This window comes from Rhinolophus sinicus, chromosome 15 (assembly GCF_057876585.1).
Source record: "Rhinolophus sinicus isolate RSI-liver-muscle chromosome 15, RSI-T2T, whole genome shotgun sequence".
NCBI classification, from domain to species: Eukaryota; Metazoa; Chordata; class Mammalia; order Chiroptera; family Rhinolophidae; genus Rhinolophus; species Rhinolophus sinicus.
This window is the reverse complement of record NC_142515.1, coordinates 90,178,291-90,193,708: the sequence shown is the minus strand read 5'-3', so window position 1 is coordinate 90,193,708 and position 15,418 is coordinate 90,178,291. Positions and strand designations below refer to the sequence as shown.

At 43.7% G+C, this 15,418-nt stretch overlaps 1 protein-coding gene across 2 annotated transcripts in view; it reads right to left on the bottom strand.

Moving 5' to 3' along the window:
- Positions 1–10,767, bottom strand: part of XPO7 (exportin 7) — a 77,472-nt gene extending 66,705 nt beyond the window's left edge. For both annotated transcript variants that reach the window (XM_074338272.2, XM_074338273.2), the window contains exon 1: positions 10,609–10,767. In XM_074338272.2, coding sequence (XP_074194373.1) covers positions 10,609–10,626 — 18 coding nt within the window. In that variant the 5' untranslated portion in view covers positions 10,627–10,767. The remainder of the gene's footprint in view (positions 1–10,608) is intronic.
- Between the last annotated feature and the right edge of the window lie 4,651 nt (positions 10,768–15,418).

Below are 15,418 nucleotides of genomic sequence, written 5' to 3'. Positions count from 1 at the left end.
GTAGTTGGGTCCAGCCTTTTTCTTTTAACATTATTGCAAACAAACTTTCTGCTTTGGTCGTGATCGCCACAGTGCTTCTGTGCCTGGTGTTCAATGCAGGTCATTAGAAGTTTCTTCCCGTCTGATACGGGCCCTTCTCGAATTTTTGTTAGTCTCACTGCCTTCAATGAAGCTGATCCTTTAACAGCTTCCGTCACTTTTTTCCTTGAAGATTGTAGCTCTGGTGGAAGGAGACATGCCTGAATGGCAAGCCATAAACATCACTGATTTTCCACCTTTGTCATCCTTCATCACTTTTCATTTCATTTCCAGGTTAATTACTGGACGCAGCCTCTTACTGGCAACATTAGCAGTGGATTCTGTACAGTTAGGGGCTACGATGAACAAAACCTGAGATTAAATCAAGTACAAGAGAAAACGATGCAATCAAGAGATGTGATAAACACGAGATACATGAGGCTGCTGCCAGGCATATTGTTTTACAGCAAACTTGGTTTTTTTCAGTAAGTAGAAAGAGTACACTCTAAAGTTATGATAAATGGTATAAATACATAAGCCAGCCAACACAGTCGTTTATTATTGTGTGCTGTACATAATTGTCTGTGCTCTCCTTTTATACGACTGGCAGCATAGTAGGTCTGTTTACACCAGCGTCACCACAAACATGTGAGTAACGTGTTGTACTATGAAGGTATGACGGCTGTGTCACTGGGAGATTGGAAATGTTCAGCTCCGCTATAAGCTTATGGGACTATCACTGTATGTGCGGTCTGTCATTGACTGAAACGTCATTATGCAGAGCATGACTATATTTAGAAATAGTTATGTCTGCCCCTAAGAGTAGAATCACACAAAACAATTTTCAGTGACGTGAAGGAAAGTCTTTAAATTCAATCTTAAAATAAGCCACCTTAATCACTTTAGCTTAAAATATTTCTGGGTTATTTTCAAAGCTAATGCCGTCAGCAATAATATTTGACATTTAGTAGCTGAAGAGAACCAGGACTGTTAGTATGTATATCAAGACTTAGCACCTTAAGTGATTTCATAGTTTTAATACCTTCCTCAGCAGTCTCCATCTTATCTGTAAAATGATTACAAATACTTGGGAATTTTAGGTTTGTTTTTTCAAAATGCATTTAGGGCATTTCGTTAAAGTCCTTAAAACACTACTTCCTATCAGTAAAATTCTGAATCTCTTTTGAGTTGACTGCTTCCTCTCGCTTGGCTAAGAGGACAGAACATACAGGCTTATAGTGTAAACAGTAAGCAATCTTAAATACTTTGATATATTCATTTGCATTCACACACTTGGGAGAGTGAGGATCTGGCTTACTTTTATAGGCACACAGGAAAGCAATTCTATAGCCTAAGTTCCACTTCTGCATCCAATCCCTTTGGTTCAGGGGCAAGTGCTTCATATTCTCGAGCAGAGCTATCCGACAGAAATTTCCAGAACAGAAATACTTTGTATTTGCATCATATAGCATGGGATAGTCACTAGCCACAGGTCACAATGAAGCACTTGAAATATGGTTGGTGTGACTAACTTAATTTTTCATTTCATTTAAATTGCAGCACGTGGCTGGTGGTTACCGTTGTGGACAGTGCTGTAGAGATCCCACAGTCAACAAAATACATCAAGGCTGATCTGGTTCCTGTCCAACTGGGCTTGAGTTAGAACCATACTGGGCTGGCCCTTTCCCCACCCAAAAGTCAGGCAATAGATCTGAAGGGACATACCCCCAGGAGTCTGCAAACTTTTTCTGTAAAGGGCAGATAGCAAATAGTTTAGGCTTTGTGGGCCAGTAGGCCAAAAGGTCTCCGTTGCAACTATTCAACCCTGCAATCGTAGCACAGAAGTATCCACAATCTGTAAAGGAACTTGCGTAGCTGTATTCAAATAAAACATCTATTTACAAACACTGAGATTAGAATTTCATATAATTATCGTGTGTTATAGAATATTACTCTTTTAGATTTTTTCAACCATTTAAAAATGTAAAAACCATTCTTAGTTCTCAGGCCATCCAAAAACAGACCGTGTGGCCAAACCACCAGTCTGGTTTGCAAACCTCCAAAACACAGGAAAGATCAGTGAGCACGTGAAAATACTCAACACCACTAGTCATCAAGGAAATACAAACTAAAACCACAATAAGATCCCACAGCGGCAGTAGCAAAGGTTGGTGACGATATGGAGCACTTGGAACTCTGCTAGTGGGAAAGTAAAACAATTACTTTGGAGAATTGACAGTTGCTTTAAAAGGTTCAACACACAATAGGACCCAGACATTCTATTTCTAGGTACTTAACTAAGAGAAATTAAAATTTATGTCCACACAAAGACTTGCATATGAATGTTTACAGCCCCTTATTTATAGTGACTAAATACTAGGAACAACTCAAATACCACCACGGGATGAATGGATACATAAAATGTGGCATTCATACAATGGAACACTACTCAGCCATAATAAATAACTAAGTACCCATACTATGCAACCATCTGAATGAACCTGAAAATCACTGTGTTGAGTGAAAGAAGTTAAAACCAAGAGTACACAGGAAGTCCATTATACACAATTCCAGGCAAAGCAAACTAATTTACAGTGACAGAAAGCATATCGGGATGGCCTGGGGCCAAGGGAGGGATAGACTGCAGAGTTAGGAAGAAATATTCTGTATTTTTATAGTTGTGAAGGATTCACAGGTGTATATTTGTCCAACTATACACTTGAAATGGACGCAGTTTACTGTACACTCAAAGCTGATTCCACCTTCATCAGATTTACCCATCGCAATCCCTACGAAGTTACTTTTATATTATAAATTCTATTCATATCTGTGCTGTTTAAAGTGAGTTGCTGGGGAAGAAGGGGTAGACAAGAAGCTGGTTTGAGTCTCCCACGATCACAGCTGATGGAAGTGTGCTGCTGGGACTTCCAGGGCACGGTAATACCAGTACCCTGATGGTTACGACTGGCACAGGCGAGCTGTGGGAATTCTGTGAACTGAAACCTTTCCTGTTCACAATACTGCGAGCTCCCTGTGTGGAATGTGGATTTTAACTTAAGACTTCAATGGAGAATTCCGAGAATTAGTAAACAATCCTTTACATTACAGCAAAGTTTCATTTATAACACCTTTGGGATAATGTGCTTATTTTAAATATACCCTGTTACTCAGATTCAGTTTGTTTAAAAACTTTTTGTTATAGTAGGTCTTATGAAAGCTCAGAGAAACTTGCTTAGCTCTGCAACAACATTATCAGTTCAAAATATTAAGAGTAAGAAAAACAAGTTCCCATTTTCCAGTAAGTTTTAATTATTCTTTTAAATTAGTGGGTATGCGCCAGACTCGTTTTTGACAAAATACCTTACAGGGATTCCTCCCGTGGGTCAATGATAAGCTGACTATAAAAAACGTCACCTACTAACACAAAACAAACAATATTCTAAATAATTTGTGGCTATACATTGGACAAAATGGGGATGAATTTTTTTCCACCAAATACAGATATGTGAAACACTCATCTGGCTTCCCAGATTCTTTTCAGAGCAAACTATATGTTACAGGTTTCTAGAGTTAAATTAAATTTCATGCTTGATTTCAGACAATGTTCTTTGGAAGAGAAAAAGAAAACACCAAAATTCAGGAATCAGTGGAGGTCAATGAGGTTAAAAAACTGACCTTTGAAATGATTTTTGCCAAACTTATGACACGTTTTTAAATCTCTACAAGCAATTCTAAGTAGAATTAGGGGGAAAAAAGTCTTAAAACAAAACCCTGCTTTTCCTTTTCCACTCTTAAATACACTCCTTTTAACCATGCAATTGATTCAAACTTCAGGGCAAATGTCTAGCATAATTTAATTCTTTCTGAGACTACACACTTTAAATATCATAATTTCTTACCATTAAAAAGTACTGATGACATCAGCATTTGTGTCTAACACAAGTTCAAACAGTTAAAAATTAAAAGGTCGCCACAGCTGTAAGATCACAACTTCCTGAAGGAGCACAGGTCTACTTTATTCCTCTAATTGTCTTCAGATGTATTTAAAGGAAAGAATTTTTATTGTTTTCCAGGGTCTTTTAAGTGAGAATCATTTTTTTCCCGTCTACTGGCATCGACACTTGACTAATAACGTAAATTTCTTGTCCCATAAGAAATGTCTTTCACTGCTTCTTGTCCAAGTAAGGGACCTTGAGAAGTGGGGTAGAGGAAGGCACATTTAGCAGAGATGAAACAGAAGTATTAGTATGAGCATAAACATTTTAGGGACATTTCTGATACCGTCCATATGAACTGAAAACACGGTGGTTTATTTGGGAGTGGTAAGGATGACAACTGAAATTCCCAACCAGAAGGTCAGAAACATAAGGGACGGCAGATCACCTAATCCAGACTCAGAGACTAAATGCGCTGCCTAACCCAATGGCGTGACGCATACAAGGGCTGAGCACAGCGCCTGGCTAACAGATGCTCAATAAACACTGGCATCGCCCTTGCCCCCAGCCCCAACCATGTCCCATGCCAGTAAGTTTTACCATAGCCACCACACAATCATCACCTAAATCTTCCAACGGTTCTCCAGTCTTCCTTTCATTAACCTACTTCAAGAAAATTCCATTACTATTAACTCAGTAATACCAACCTTCTAGAATTGCTGTGAGCATTAAATGAGTTCAAAGTCCAATAAACGCTAGCATGAAGTTTCTAATTCTGCCTTCTCTCAAACACATCATTCCCATTTAAGGTAGTAAGAGTGTGAGCGTGTGTGCGTGTGTGTGTCTTCACAATGAAGGGGTGAAGAGCCAGGGATGCAAATATCAGACATTCTTTGGGCCCTGTTTTTGACAACCCTTCTTTCCCCAAGATTTTGATAGGCCCCCTGGCTGCCAATCTCATTCCATTGACAATTCCTTGCTACAGTGAGTCACTTATAAATGTGAGGTGTGAACTCAGATGTATTAGAATAGGGGGGAAAGGTAATGGGAGTAATGGTGGCCCCATTCAGCAACATGTTGACACCACCACAGTCTCCTTACGAATCCACAACTCAATAACTCAGGCTTGTTATTATCTCCCCAATTAAAAGGCAAATCCCTGAAAACAGGACATCACATCTTGTACTTCCTCCCATGTGTCAGCACAACATTAAGAACAGGACATTAGTAGATGTTTAATAGTCGCTATTAATCATCCTCAAGAATTCAACATTTAAAAATTCAGGTTACACGGGGATATGAAAGACAGTTTGGGGAATATAATCAATAATGTTGTAAAGATTTTGTAGGGTACCCGATGGACACTTGTCATATTAGGGAGACCACTCCATGGACGGTGTAGATGCCTGACCACTGCGCTGTACACCTGAAGCTGAAGCTGAGTAATATGGAATGTCAACTATAATTTAATATATATATATAGTCACAAGATGTGGAGTACAGCATAAGCAATAGAGTGAGTGGAATTATAACAGCTATATACGATGTCAGAGGGGTAGTAGATTGGGGGAGGGGGTTATCATTTTGTGAGGGGTATAAATGTCTAACACATTGTTTTGTACACCTGAAACTTGAAAAAAAAAATCATGTTACATATAACTCTCCAGAAACACATAGTGTAACCCTGAACTAGCCTTTCACATAGGTCAAAAGAAAAATACTTGTAAATCAGTTTCTGAATAAAATGTAGTGAGCATTTTCATCTAAAAAAAGATATGTCTTTAAACTCTAGTTCTAACGTCCATGAATGGCCTGAAATTGTAGGTTTTTGTGTAGGTACACTTCTCCTTCCTGGAGAGCACACTGCTTCCATCATATTCTAAACAAACACGCAAACCAACAAACAAACACCAAACCAGACTCCCCCAAAAGCTGAAGAACCACTGCCCCATACTGCTTCTTTCCTTGAACTTCAAGCTCACATGTTCCAGTTCAAACCTTACTCAGCATAACTTCTAGCACACTGAAAATCAAACGACGGGACAGTAGTTTCCCTTAGGAGGGTGTATGGATAGTTGTTGAGAGGGGCATCAGAGGGACATGTGAGGCACTAATAATATATTGTGGGTTTGGATGTGGTTCCGAAAGTGTTCCCTGTGAAAATTCATCAAGCTGAACACTTCAGGTTTTGGGATTTGAAGGTATATTTCAGTAAAAGATTAAACAGTAACAAAGGTGGGTCACTTATACAAGACATGTATAAGTGACATGTGTAATGTAAAAAATAAATCCTTAAAAATGATGTACTGGAAAGAGGCCCACGTAGTCAAGACCTGAAACATGAGGGCAACAGCCAGTGAGGCAGAGGCCCGCAGTCCAACAAGCCGCACGTCACTAACAGGCCTGCCACTGAGCACGTGAGTAAGCATGGAAGCAGACTCTCCATCCTCAGTCAAGCCTTGAGACTGACTGCAGCCCCAGCTGAAGACTTGACTACAAATGAAAGACCCTGAACTAGAAGCCTCTAGATAAGCCACTCTGATTCCTTCCTGACTGAGAAAATCTGTGAGATAATACTGTATGCGTGGTGTTTAAAAAGAAAAAAGATGCAATTTCTAAACACTATCTTCCTTAACATATACTGAAGTGAGCTAAGGAGCCTCAGTAGTTGTACCTACAGAGACATTAGCTTTTTGGTTGAAACTGGCAACTTTCCCTTCTCGAAAGGCCATGGTGCAATGTTGCTTTCAAAACCCAACAGAGAAAACAGAAAATACAACTGGTGATTATGAATATTAATGTCTGGGTGAAATGGAAGTTGATTTCTCTGTAAGGATACAGGGCAGGGAGCTTCTCAATACTTCTTTCTCCTACTTCCATCTAAATTAGAGATTCCATTAATGTTTTGTGTTTTCATTGCATAAGTATTTGAATGATACCACATTCAATATATACCCTTAACTTTTCCGAAGGCTTTTCTCACAAGAGGAAACATACTAAAGTCAGAGTTACCAGGTAAATATAAATATGTTCCAGACATATTTGTGTAACTGCACAGAAGAGAAAGCTGGGTTGAGTGAGGGGATATAGCTATTCCCCTATCATCCAACACAAATGCAGCATGTTTCGAAATCAATATATTAGTTCTTCTGTCTGTACTTCTGAAGCCTGCTCAAAAAGAACATCAGAATCTGACACTTCAGTCTGGCTCCCGTGTCTTTCTCAGCTCTGAATTCTCTGCAGTGCCCAGCACTGCAAAGGGCCTCGCACACAGTAAGCATTATGGTATTAGTTTAATTGGAAAAAAAAAAGTCACAAGAGCTACTGTTTTTTTTTTTTCCATTTAAAATTCTCAAAAGTTGTACAGAACCCCCTTCTCAAAATGGACTAACCACTGCTACTGTCATTTCCTTGTATATTTTCAAAAGCGGAAAAGACAACTACCAATTTTGCTATAACCAGGCTAAACTTTTGCACCCTGTTAAATTTTAACCTGCCAGTTGTAATGATTCTTCAGGGCTCCCTAGAGTCACACTGGTGGTCAATATTTAATTACTGTACTTTAAATTTAAAACAAAATATGACTGCTTGAAAATAGTATTTTCTGTTATTACACAGTCATAATGTAGAGCCCAGTAAATGTAACGTTAGGATTCTGTGTAAGGCCCAGCATAATGTAATAAATCTAACAAAACCCCAGGATTATAACTTCACTTATACTACTTCTAATTAGTATGTATACTATCTAACATGTTTACATGTACATGAAATGATGTACTTCATATGTAATTATAACACTGTATACTCTTCCTTTCCCCTTCAAGGTACTGATCCAGCTAGCACTAGTAAAGCTAACATCTGACCCTTCTTAATCTTTCTCATTACCACCGTATTCTAACAGTTGTTTTCATCTTTTTGCACTAACTAGCCAGCGAGCAAAGATACTGAATCCTCATTATCTTCATTTAATGTGAGATATAAAACATTTTTTAAAAAGGAGGGGTGTTTATTTTATGAATAGAAATACAAATGAGTTTTTGTTTTGTTTTTTCAGTCAGTGCTCTGTAACCACTGCCTCTTTAGTGGGTTAGATAAGATCTAAGACCAAAAATAAGAAACCCATCACAGTTTACAGCCACTCCGCTAAAGCAGTTTGACTGTGACATCAACAGAGCTAAAAAATAAATCAAAGATTATAAATTTTCCATTACTAATGTTCTGACACCTAAACCTCCCATAAAACACATATCAAAAGAGATGCTCAGGACTTCAGCCTGAGAATCATATGACACTTGCTCAGTGTCAATTAATAAAAAACAAACAACAAAAACTGCTCACCCTGGTGGTTCAGAAAAGTACTAGATACATGACTCAACTATTTAGTACTACTACATGACACTTGCAAATAATCAGTCCTGAATTTGTAACAGACTCCTTTATAAACTGTGTGTTTGAACAGCGATTTTGAGAAAAGTATGTCCCCTTAATGCACTTCAGATTTGTCTTTATTCCTTTCATTTACTTGTATTTACTCATTTTTCTTGGGAGGGTCTTCTGCTACCAGGTTAAAGTACCATGTTAAAATGTGTCAGTATCCAATACTAAAAGTAAGATAGTGGTCTAACAAAGCAAAGCAACATGCCCCATTTTATTTAAAGAGAAAAACATTCTCTCACAAACTTATCTTGTTGATATATAAAGATCACTCCTTTAGAGAGTAACATACTACAGCTCTTAAAAGTAAAATAAAACACTGACTGGCATACTCCTTTCTGTTTTTCAAGTTTTATAAATTCCTACTTTGGTAGAGTTTTATTTTGGGGTGGGTGGGAGAAAAACATCACCTTACTAAAAATAAGGTAGACCCTCCTTTGAGACAAAAATGCTATGAAGATTTGCTTTGATGCATCTTGACTTTCCTTTGGTGAGGAATGACAGGCTTTTTGGTTCAAATGTGGGAGAGATCATATTAACAGATACTTCTTTATAGGAGACAGAACAGATGCATATAGATAAAAATACACAGACTTCCTCCTGCTTTCCAAAGCATTATTCAGAAAGGCTACCTATTCAAACCACGTTCTGGAATGCTCGTGGACACTATTCCCCCCCATGAGAGCACTGGACCCAAAGTCAAAGGCCTTTGGTCCACTTTAGCTTTACCTTTAGTACATCTCCTATCAGTTCAGTGCTTTGATTTGTTCCTTTAAACTGACAGGCGTAATTCTCGACTATCTACTTTTTTAAGAAAAAGTCTTCAAATCACTTAAAATCTTCCAGGCTTCTTAAAAATGGCTGCTATCAAACTCAAGGTGCTACACTATTATTATCATTTTGTATCAAGTTTTATTGCTACTTCTGAACAGGCCATGATAACTGGCTTTAAAACACAAATCTTGTGGTCTTCCATCTGTACGATTTTTGATACAATTCTGTCCTAATAACTTGTCTCTCACTCTCCAAAGATTTCCTCTACTGATCCCTGGCCTGAAATTTTATTTAGTCCCTCTCTCCCAATCAAAGAAACTGGTAGAAGTCACACCGCTCCAGCTTCTTGTAGACATCACATTAGGAATACGATCAGTCTTTTTACTTGAGAAATGACACTATATAATATGCAAAATAAAGCGACATTTGTTATGCTCTGTACGCTTTACTTCCCAGAACACAAAACCTGGGCAGTTATCTAGAAAACCTGAAAGTTCTGATAACAGATTTGTTAATAACTGTCATAAAAATATCAGATCTAAGACACAGAGGGGGAAAACTTTATCGAGTTAGCAAGAAATAACCCTGCACGCCTCCAGCTACTATTAGGTTTGGTACGGGCTGCCCCTTCCTACGGCCTGTGCCCTCTCTTTGAAGAAAAGTGGCCTGGGCCCAAAGCACGCACGCCCATAGCAGCTCTTGCGCTGGATCGAGACCCTCCAGAGAAATGTCTGCACCTAACATTGCATCTCATGTCAGACACACCCCCCTCCACCCCGCGTTTCATAGGAGGTGTGGGCACTCAACTCCTTCACTATGGATAGGGGTGCTGGAGGGAGGGCAGGCCCAGGCCTGAGCACCCATTTTGGAGGATTGGGGAGCTCGGCCCTGTAGGCTGTGCAATTAGGAGTGTCGGAGTGAAGCGCGCATCCACCGGAGGGGAGGCCGGAGTGGGGGGTCTCTTGTATCCGGGGGCGTGAAGAAGAAGGCGGCGGGAGAGACTCGGGAGAGCGCGGTTTAACAGTGCGAGATTCTCTTTTTGTTATTCGTTTAGGGCTGGCGGGTGTAATGAGGAAGTCCCCGCAGGGCAGAGTAGTCAAGGGGGTCTCCTTCCGTCCCCCGTCGTGGGGGCACTGAGGACTCGCGGGAGGCCTCCCTCGGGCGGGAAGACATTGACTGCGGAGCGCTACCGGTTGTGCGCGCCGGGGCGCCGACTCCCTCACCCCCAGCCTCGCGCCAGAGACATGGGACCGGGTGGGAGGGGATGGAGGAGGCCCCCGGCCCGGGAGGCGGGAAAGGCCCCGGTGCTCCGGGACGGGCGGTGGCTCGGGGCTCCGAGCAGCAGCGGCACGGGCCCGGCGAGCCCCGAGCCGGCGGAGCCCCGGGGGCCACGTACGCCCCACTCCCCTCTCCGCACGGTCGCCCCCTCCCCCGCCGCTCCTCTCACCTGCACATGATCCGCCATTTTGCTCCATTCATGCTCCTCTCCGGAGCCCTCCCCCCAGCGCGCACCTCGGCCGGGCCGCCGCCGCCGCCGCCGCCGCCGTCGCCGCTGCGCCTGCGCGTTGGGGGCCCGTCGCTGCGCTGACGGCGTAGCGCGGCCCGGCTGCGCAGGCCCCGGCGGCCGGGCTGTGGTTGGAGAATGCGCAGCGCCGCCGGGACGCCGTAAAGGCGCGGGCAACGTCAGCGGCCGGAGCCGTCGGGGGTGGGGGGTGCGGCGGGCCTGGAAGCACGGAGGGAGGGGGCCGGGAACAAAGCTTTGTTTACATGGGTTTAAAGGGGCCGCGCGCTCGGGCCGGCGGGCACGGTTGCGGGAGCTGGCGCTCCCTGACATTGTCGGCGCGGTGAGGGCTCCTGGAGAGGCCGGGACGTGTCCCCTCCCGGAACCCCGCACCTGGCGGACTCCTCTTTTCCCAAGCGTCCTCCTCGACCTGCCCCTGGACACCCCCCGCCCCCGCCGCTGGCCACGGCTGTGACACCGCACCCTCACGGGGGTCTGCTGCTGTGCCCACCGCCCATGACCCCACTTAGGATGCTTGCGTTATTCATGACTTTCCAATCTGCCTGCCGAGTTTATATTTGAGTCTTTCTAGCTTTCTGCGCCAGTGGACAAGGGCCATTCCTCTCTAATCCTGGGTTTTACCAGCTACCCGAATAGTGATCTCCTTGTTTTCATTTCATTTCTATCCATTTCTCTTCTATACACATTCATGGAAATAGCCACCAAATAGTGGTGATGATAGGAACATGCAGAAGACACAGTTCCAATCTTTCCAAGTAGATTATTTTAACCAGTACCCTGGGCTGCCTCCTGAGAGCGGTCAGGTGCTGCAGTGGGGGTGGAGGGAGAGAAAGGGGTTTTTAGGACCCTTGGGCTCAGTCTGAGTGGGAAAGCCATCCTTCTGGGTCGGATCAGGTCAGTCCTGCCTGCTGAGGCCAATTCCAGTCTTTTCCACTAGGAATTATCTGTGTTAGATAAAGCTGGTTCCTATTTTCCATTGGATTCCACTCTGGCTTCCAGTCAAGGCTCCCAGATTAGATTTTAGCTGCATTCTGAGAGTACTGGTGATTTGAAGTTCGTATTGACTGGGGTCAACTACGTGCGATGGAAACGATGATGGTAGTGAATAACACTTTCTGTTGTGGATAGTGGACCGGTGCTCAACGTTCATTTCAACCTTCCTCCTGATGTGTCTTCCCGATTTGCATAGGCAGGGCACTTAAAACTACATTACCCAGAGTTCCTTGCAGCTAGGGTTCTACATGCAAGTTAGGTTCTGCTAATGATATTTACTCAGAGATTTTGGAGGCAGAGCATGTGCTGCTTCTGGTTAGCCAAGCTGCTGAAATGTAGTGGGGTTTTTTTTGTTGTTTGTTTTGTTTTGTTTTGTGATTGTTTTCCAACAACCTTACAGTATTGGAAGCTTCCTGAGTGTAGAGAGCAGTGGTGGTGGGTCAGGTGCTTCCTGATCTTAGCATCCCAGCTGTAGTGGTATGTTCTTGGAGTCACAATTGCAGTGGCAGTTTTCCAATACCCTACCTGCCTGATTGGGTAGAAGTAACTGCTCCCAGTGGGCCAGGCCAAAATCTATTCCCTCGTAGCCTCCCCCTACACTTGTTTCTCCCTCTATCTTCCCCTTCGTAGTAAGTGGTACCACCATTCACCCAGTTACTCAAACTAAAAACCAAGTGTTATCTTAATAGTCCCCCTCCTCTAATCCACATGAAAGTCCTGTTGACTCTATATCTAGTACATACTCACATCGGGCTACTTCGCGTCATCTCCACTGCTAGCACTCTGGTCCCGGCAACCATCACATTTCTCCTGGGCTCTGGTAATAGATTCCTAACTAGTTTCCCTGTTTCCTGTCTTGCCCTTCGATAAACCATTTTATATACAGCTGCGGAACATTCGTTTCAAATCATAAATCAGGTCATTTATGCTGCTCCTTTATAATCCTCAAGTGGCTGCCCAGTGCATTTAGAATGCATTCCAAATCTTTGTGGTGGCTTAAAAAGCCCGTAATCGGACCTTGTCTCCACTGTGCCCCCTTCCGCTCACATGCTCTGGTCATTCTGGCCTTGCTGTTCCTCACATGCAGGTGCTCCTGCCTCAGGGCCTTTGCACTGGAAGTAACTTCTCTGCCTGGAATATTTTTCCCTCAGACCTTTAGGGGGCTGATTCCCTCTTGTCATTGACTTAGCTCAGGCCTCTCCAAGAGGCTTTACTCACCACTCTGTTGGAAATTTCCCTGGTCCCATTACTGTCATAACCTTGATCACTGTCCAAGATGATTTACTTACATATTTACCCTTGTCATTGCCAGTGTCTCCAACTAGAAGGGAACCACAATGAAAACAAAGATTCTGTCTGTCCTGTTTATGCTGTGTCCCTAGTACCTCTGTACAGAGTACATGCTCAATAAATAATTTTGCATTAATTTCTTTATAGCTCCGTCTCATTCTAGGGGCATGCAGGGCTCATAGGAAAACATAAAGCATTTAAAGTGTTATGTCCATATTAAGTAACATTATGTTATATTATAAGCCCTTCCTCTCAGAGTTTCCAAAACTGGGTTCTCTGTTTACTTAGTACTGAGAGAAATGACATACTTAATAGAGAAAGAGTAAGAACTAGGAATGAAACTCAAGAAATTGGTATTATCCTCCTTCCGCCACAGTCAGGAACCACTGGGGAGAGGGAAGGGAGCGGGCAGGGATGGGATCTTTCATGACCCCTGCTCACTTATTTCTTTGCTCAGTCCTCCATTCTTCTCAGGCCCATGCCAGCTCCCTGCCCATTTTTTCCTGTTTCCCAGAGCTACCCCTTGGATAGTTACCCCCACCTACTCATCATTTGGGGGTTACCGAATCTCCAAGCTGGACCAAGGAATCAGACACAGTCTGTTCTTCTCCTTCCCTGTTGCCCCCAAAGACAAGCTCACAAGTCCTTCTGTGTTAAAGATTGGTTGCCAATCACTGGTGAGAGAACACTAACAAAAAGTTGCAAAGTTCTCTGAGCTGAGGTCTTTTATGACTAAGGTTCCTAACTCCTGCTGAGAGAAACCATTGTAAAGGAAAGGATCCTGGTAGCTTATATTGAGGTACAGGTGAGGTGTGGGGTGTCCCTTCCTCTCCAATAGAAGCGAAGAGGCCCTGCCTGTGCCTCCGTGTAAGCCCCGGGACCCTTTTCTTTATGATGCTTTCTCTTTCTATCACTGGTGCCTGGGTAACCTACGGACCTCTAACGAATGCTCTGCCCTCTGCTGTGTCTTGGAGCTATGTCTTATGTTCCATGATCACAGGGATTGCCTGTGGCCAGGCAGAAGGTCTTGGGATTAGTCCTTCCATTGCAGGATCCCCACAAGTCCTGCCAGGGAAAATGGGAAGGGCCCTGCGGGACGTCACTCTTAGTACACTGCTGCTGCCCTATCTTTTGCAGAACACAGCCACAGGAGAATGTCTCCAGCTACCACAGGCAAGGGAGGGCATGGGGGTGTCTGGAATACCTGGGGCTTAGGCCTCCAGGTTTAAACATCTCTCCAGGCATCTGGTAAGCTCGGGTGCCCCCCTGTGGTTCTGAGTGGAAAGTGTCCCGTTTATCTTAGGGGAAGATCAGAGTGGTGGGGGAAACATCTTCTACTGTCTTGCATCTCAAAGTGAGGTCTAGCCCACCCACCAGCAGCATCAGCATCTCAGGTCTCACTCCAGACCTACTGTACCAGAATCTGCATTTTTTACAAGCTCTGTACATTCAAGTTTGAAAGTCACTGCCCTGTCAGCCCCCAGGATGACCCTAAAAGCCCTTCTCACTGTATAAGGAGTTGCTGATGTCAGCCAATGACCACGCAACTCCCAGGGAATGCTGTCCCTCCTTAGGAACTGTAGAGATGGAGTAGGCCATGTCCCATTTCCATACTCCTAACGACTTCCCAAGGAGCTTTCCCCACACTGGTATCTTGGTTCTCCCTTGGTCTCTGAATCAACCTCAAGTCCAGGCATCAGGGCTGAGTCCTGTGAGCGTTACGTGCACTGCTTTGCTGTTCTTCCCAAAGCAACTGAATCCGAGGTGATTACATAAACCCCGATTATGGGGTTACCCCAAGAGTGCTGGTCTAACTCTCCAGTTGCCTCAACATTTCTGCACCATGCCTCCATCAAATTGCTTCTCGAAACCATCTGGCTCTGAGTTAAATATTCTCTGGGGAGCTTCGGTTTCCGCAAACAATGTACCTTCTTGCTTGTAGTCTGGATGCCACTTGGGGGCCAGCAATGAAAGGACTTTTGAATTAAAGATCAGGAATCCCAGTACTTCCTCCTCTGCTGCAGCAGGCCTGTGACCTCAGGAGAGTCACAAGCAGGTGCGCTGATACCTGCCCTTCCTTCTTCCAGGGATAGGTAGTGTGGCTGGTGACAGTACGACCCTGGGTAACTATGAAGCACTTTCGGTAATTATGAAGCAATTTTAAAAAAAAAATATGAGATTGTTATTGCAACTTAAAAAGATAATCTCTGGGGCCGGCCCGGTGGCTCAGGCGGTTAGAGCTCCATGCTCCTAACTCCGAAGGCTGCCGGTTTGATTCCCACATGGGCCAGTGGGCTCTCAACCACAAGGTTGCCAGTTCAATTCCTCAGAGTCCCGCAAGGGATGGTGGGCAGGCCCCCTGCAACTAAGATTGAACATAGCACCTTAAGCTAAGCTGCCTCCTGGATGGCTCAGTTGGTTGGAGTGCATCCTCTCAACCACAAGGTTGCCA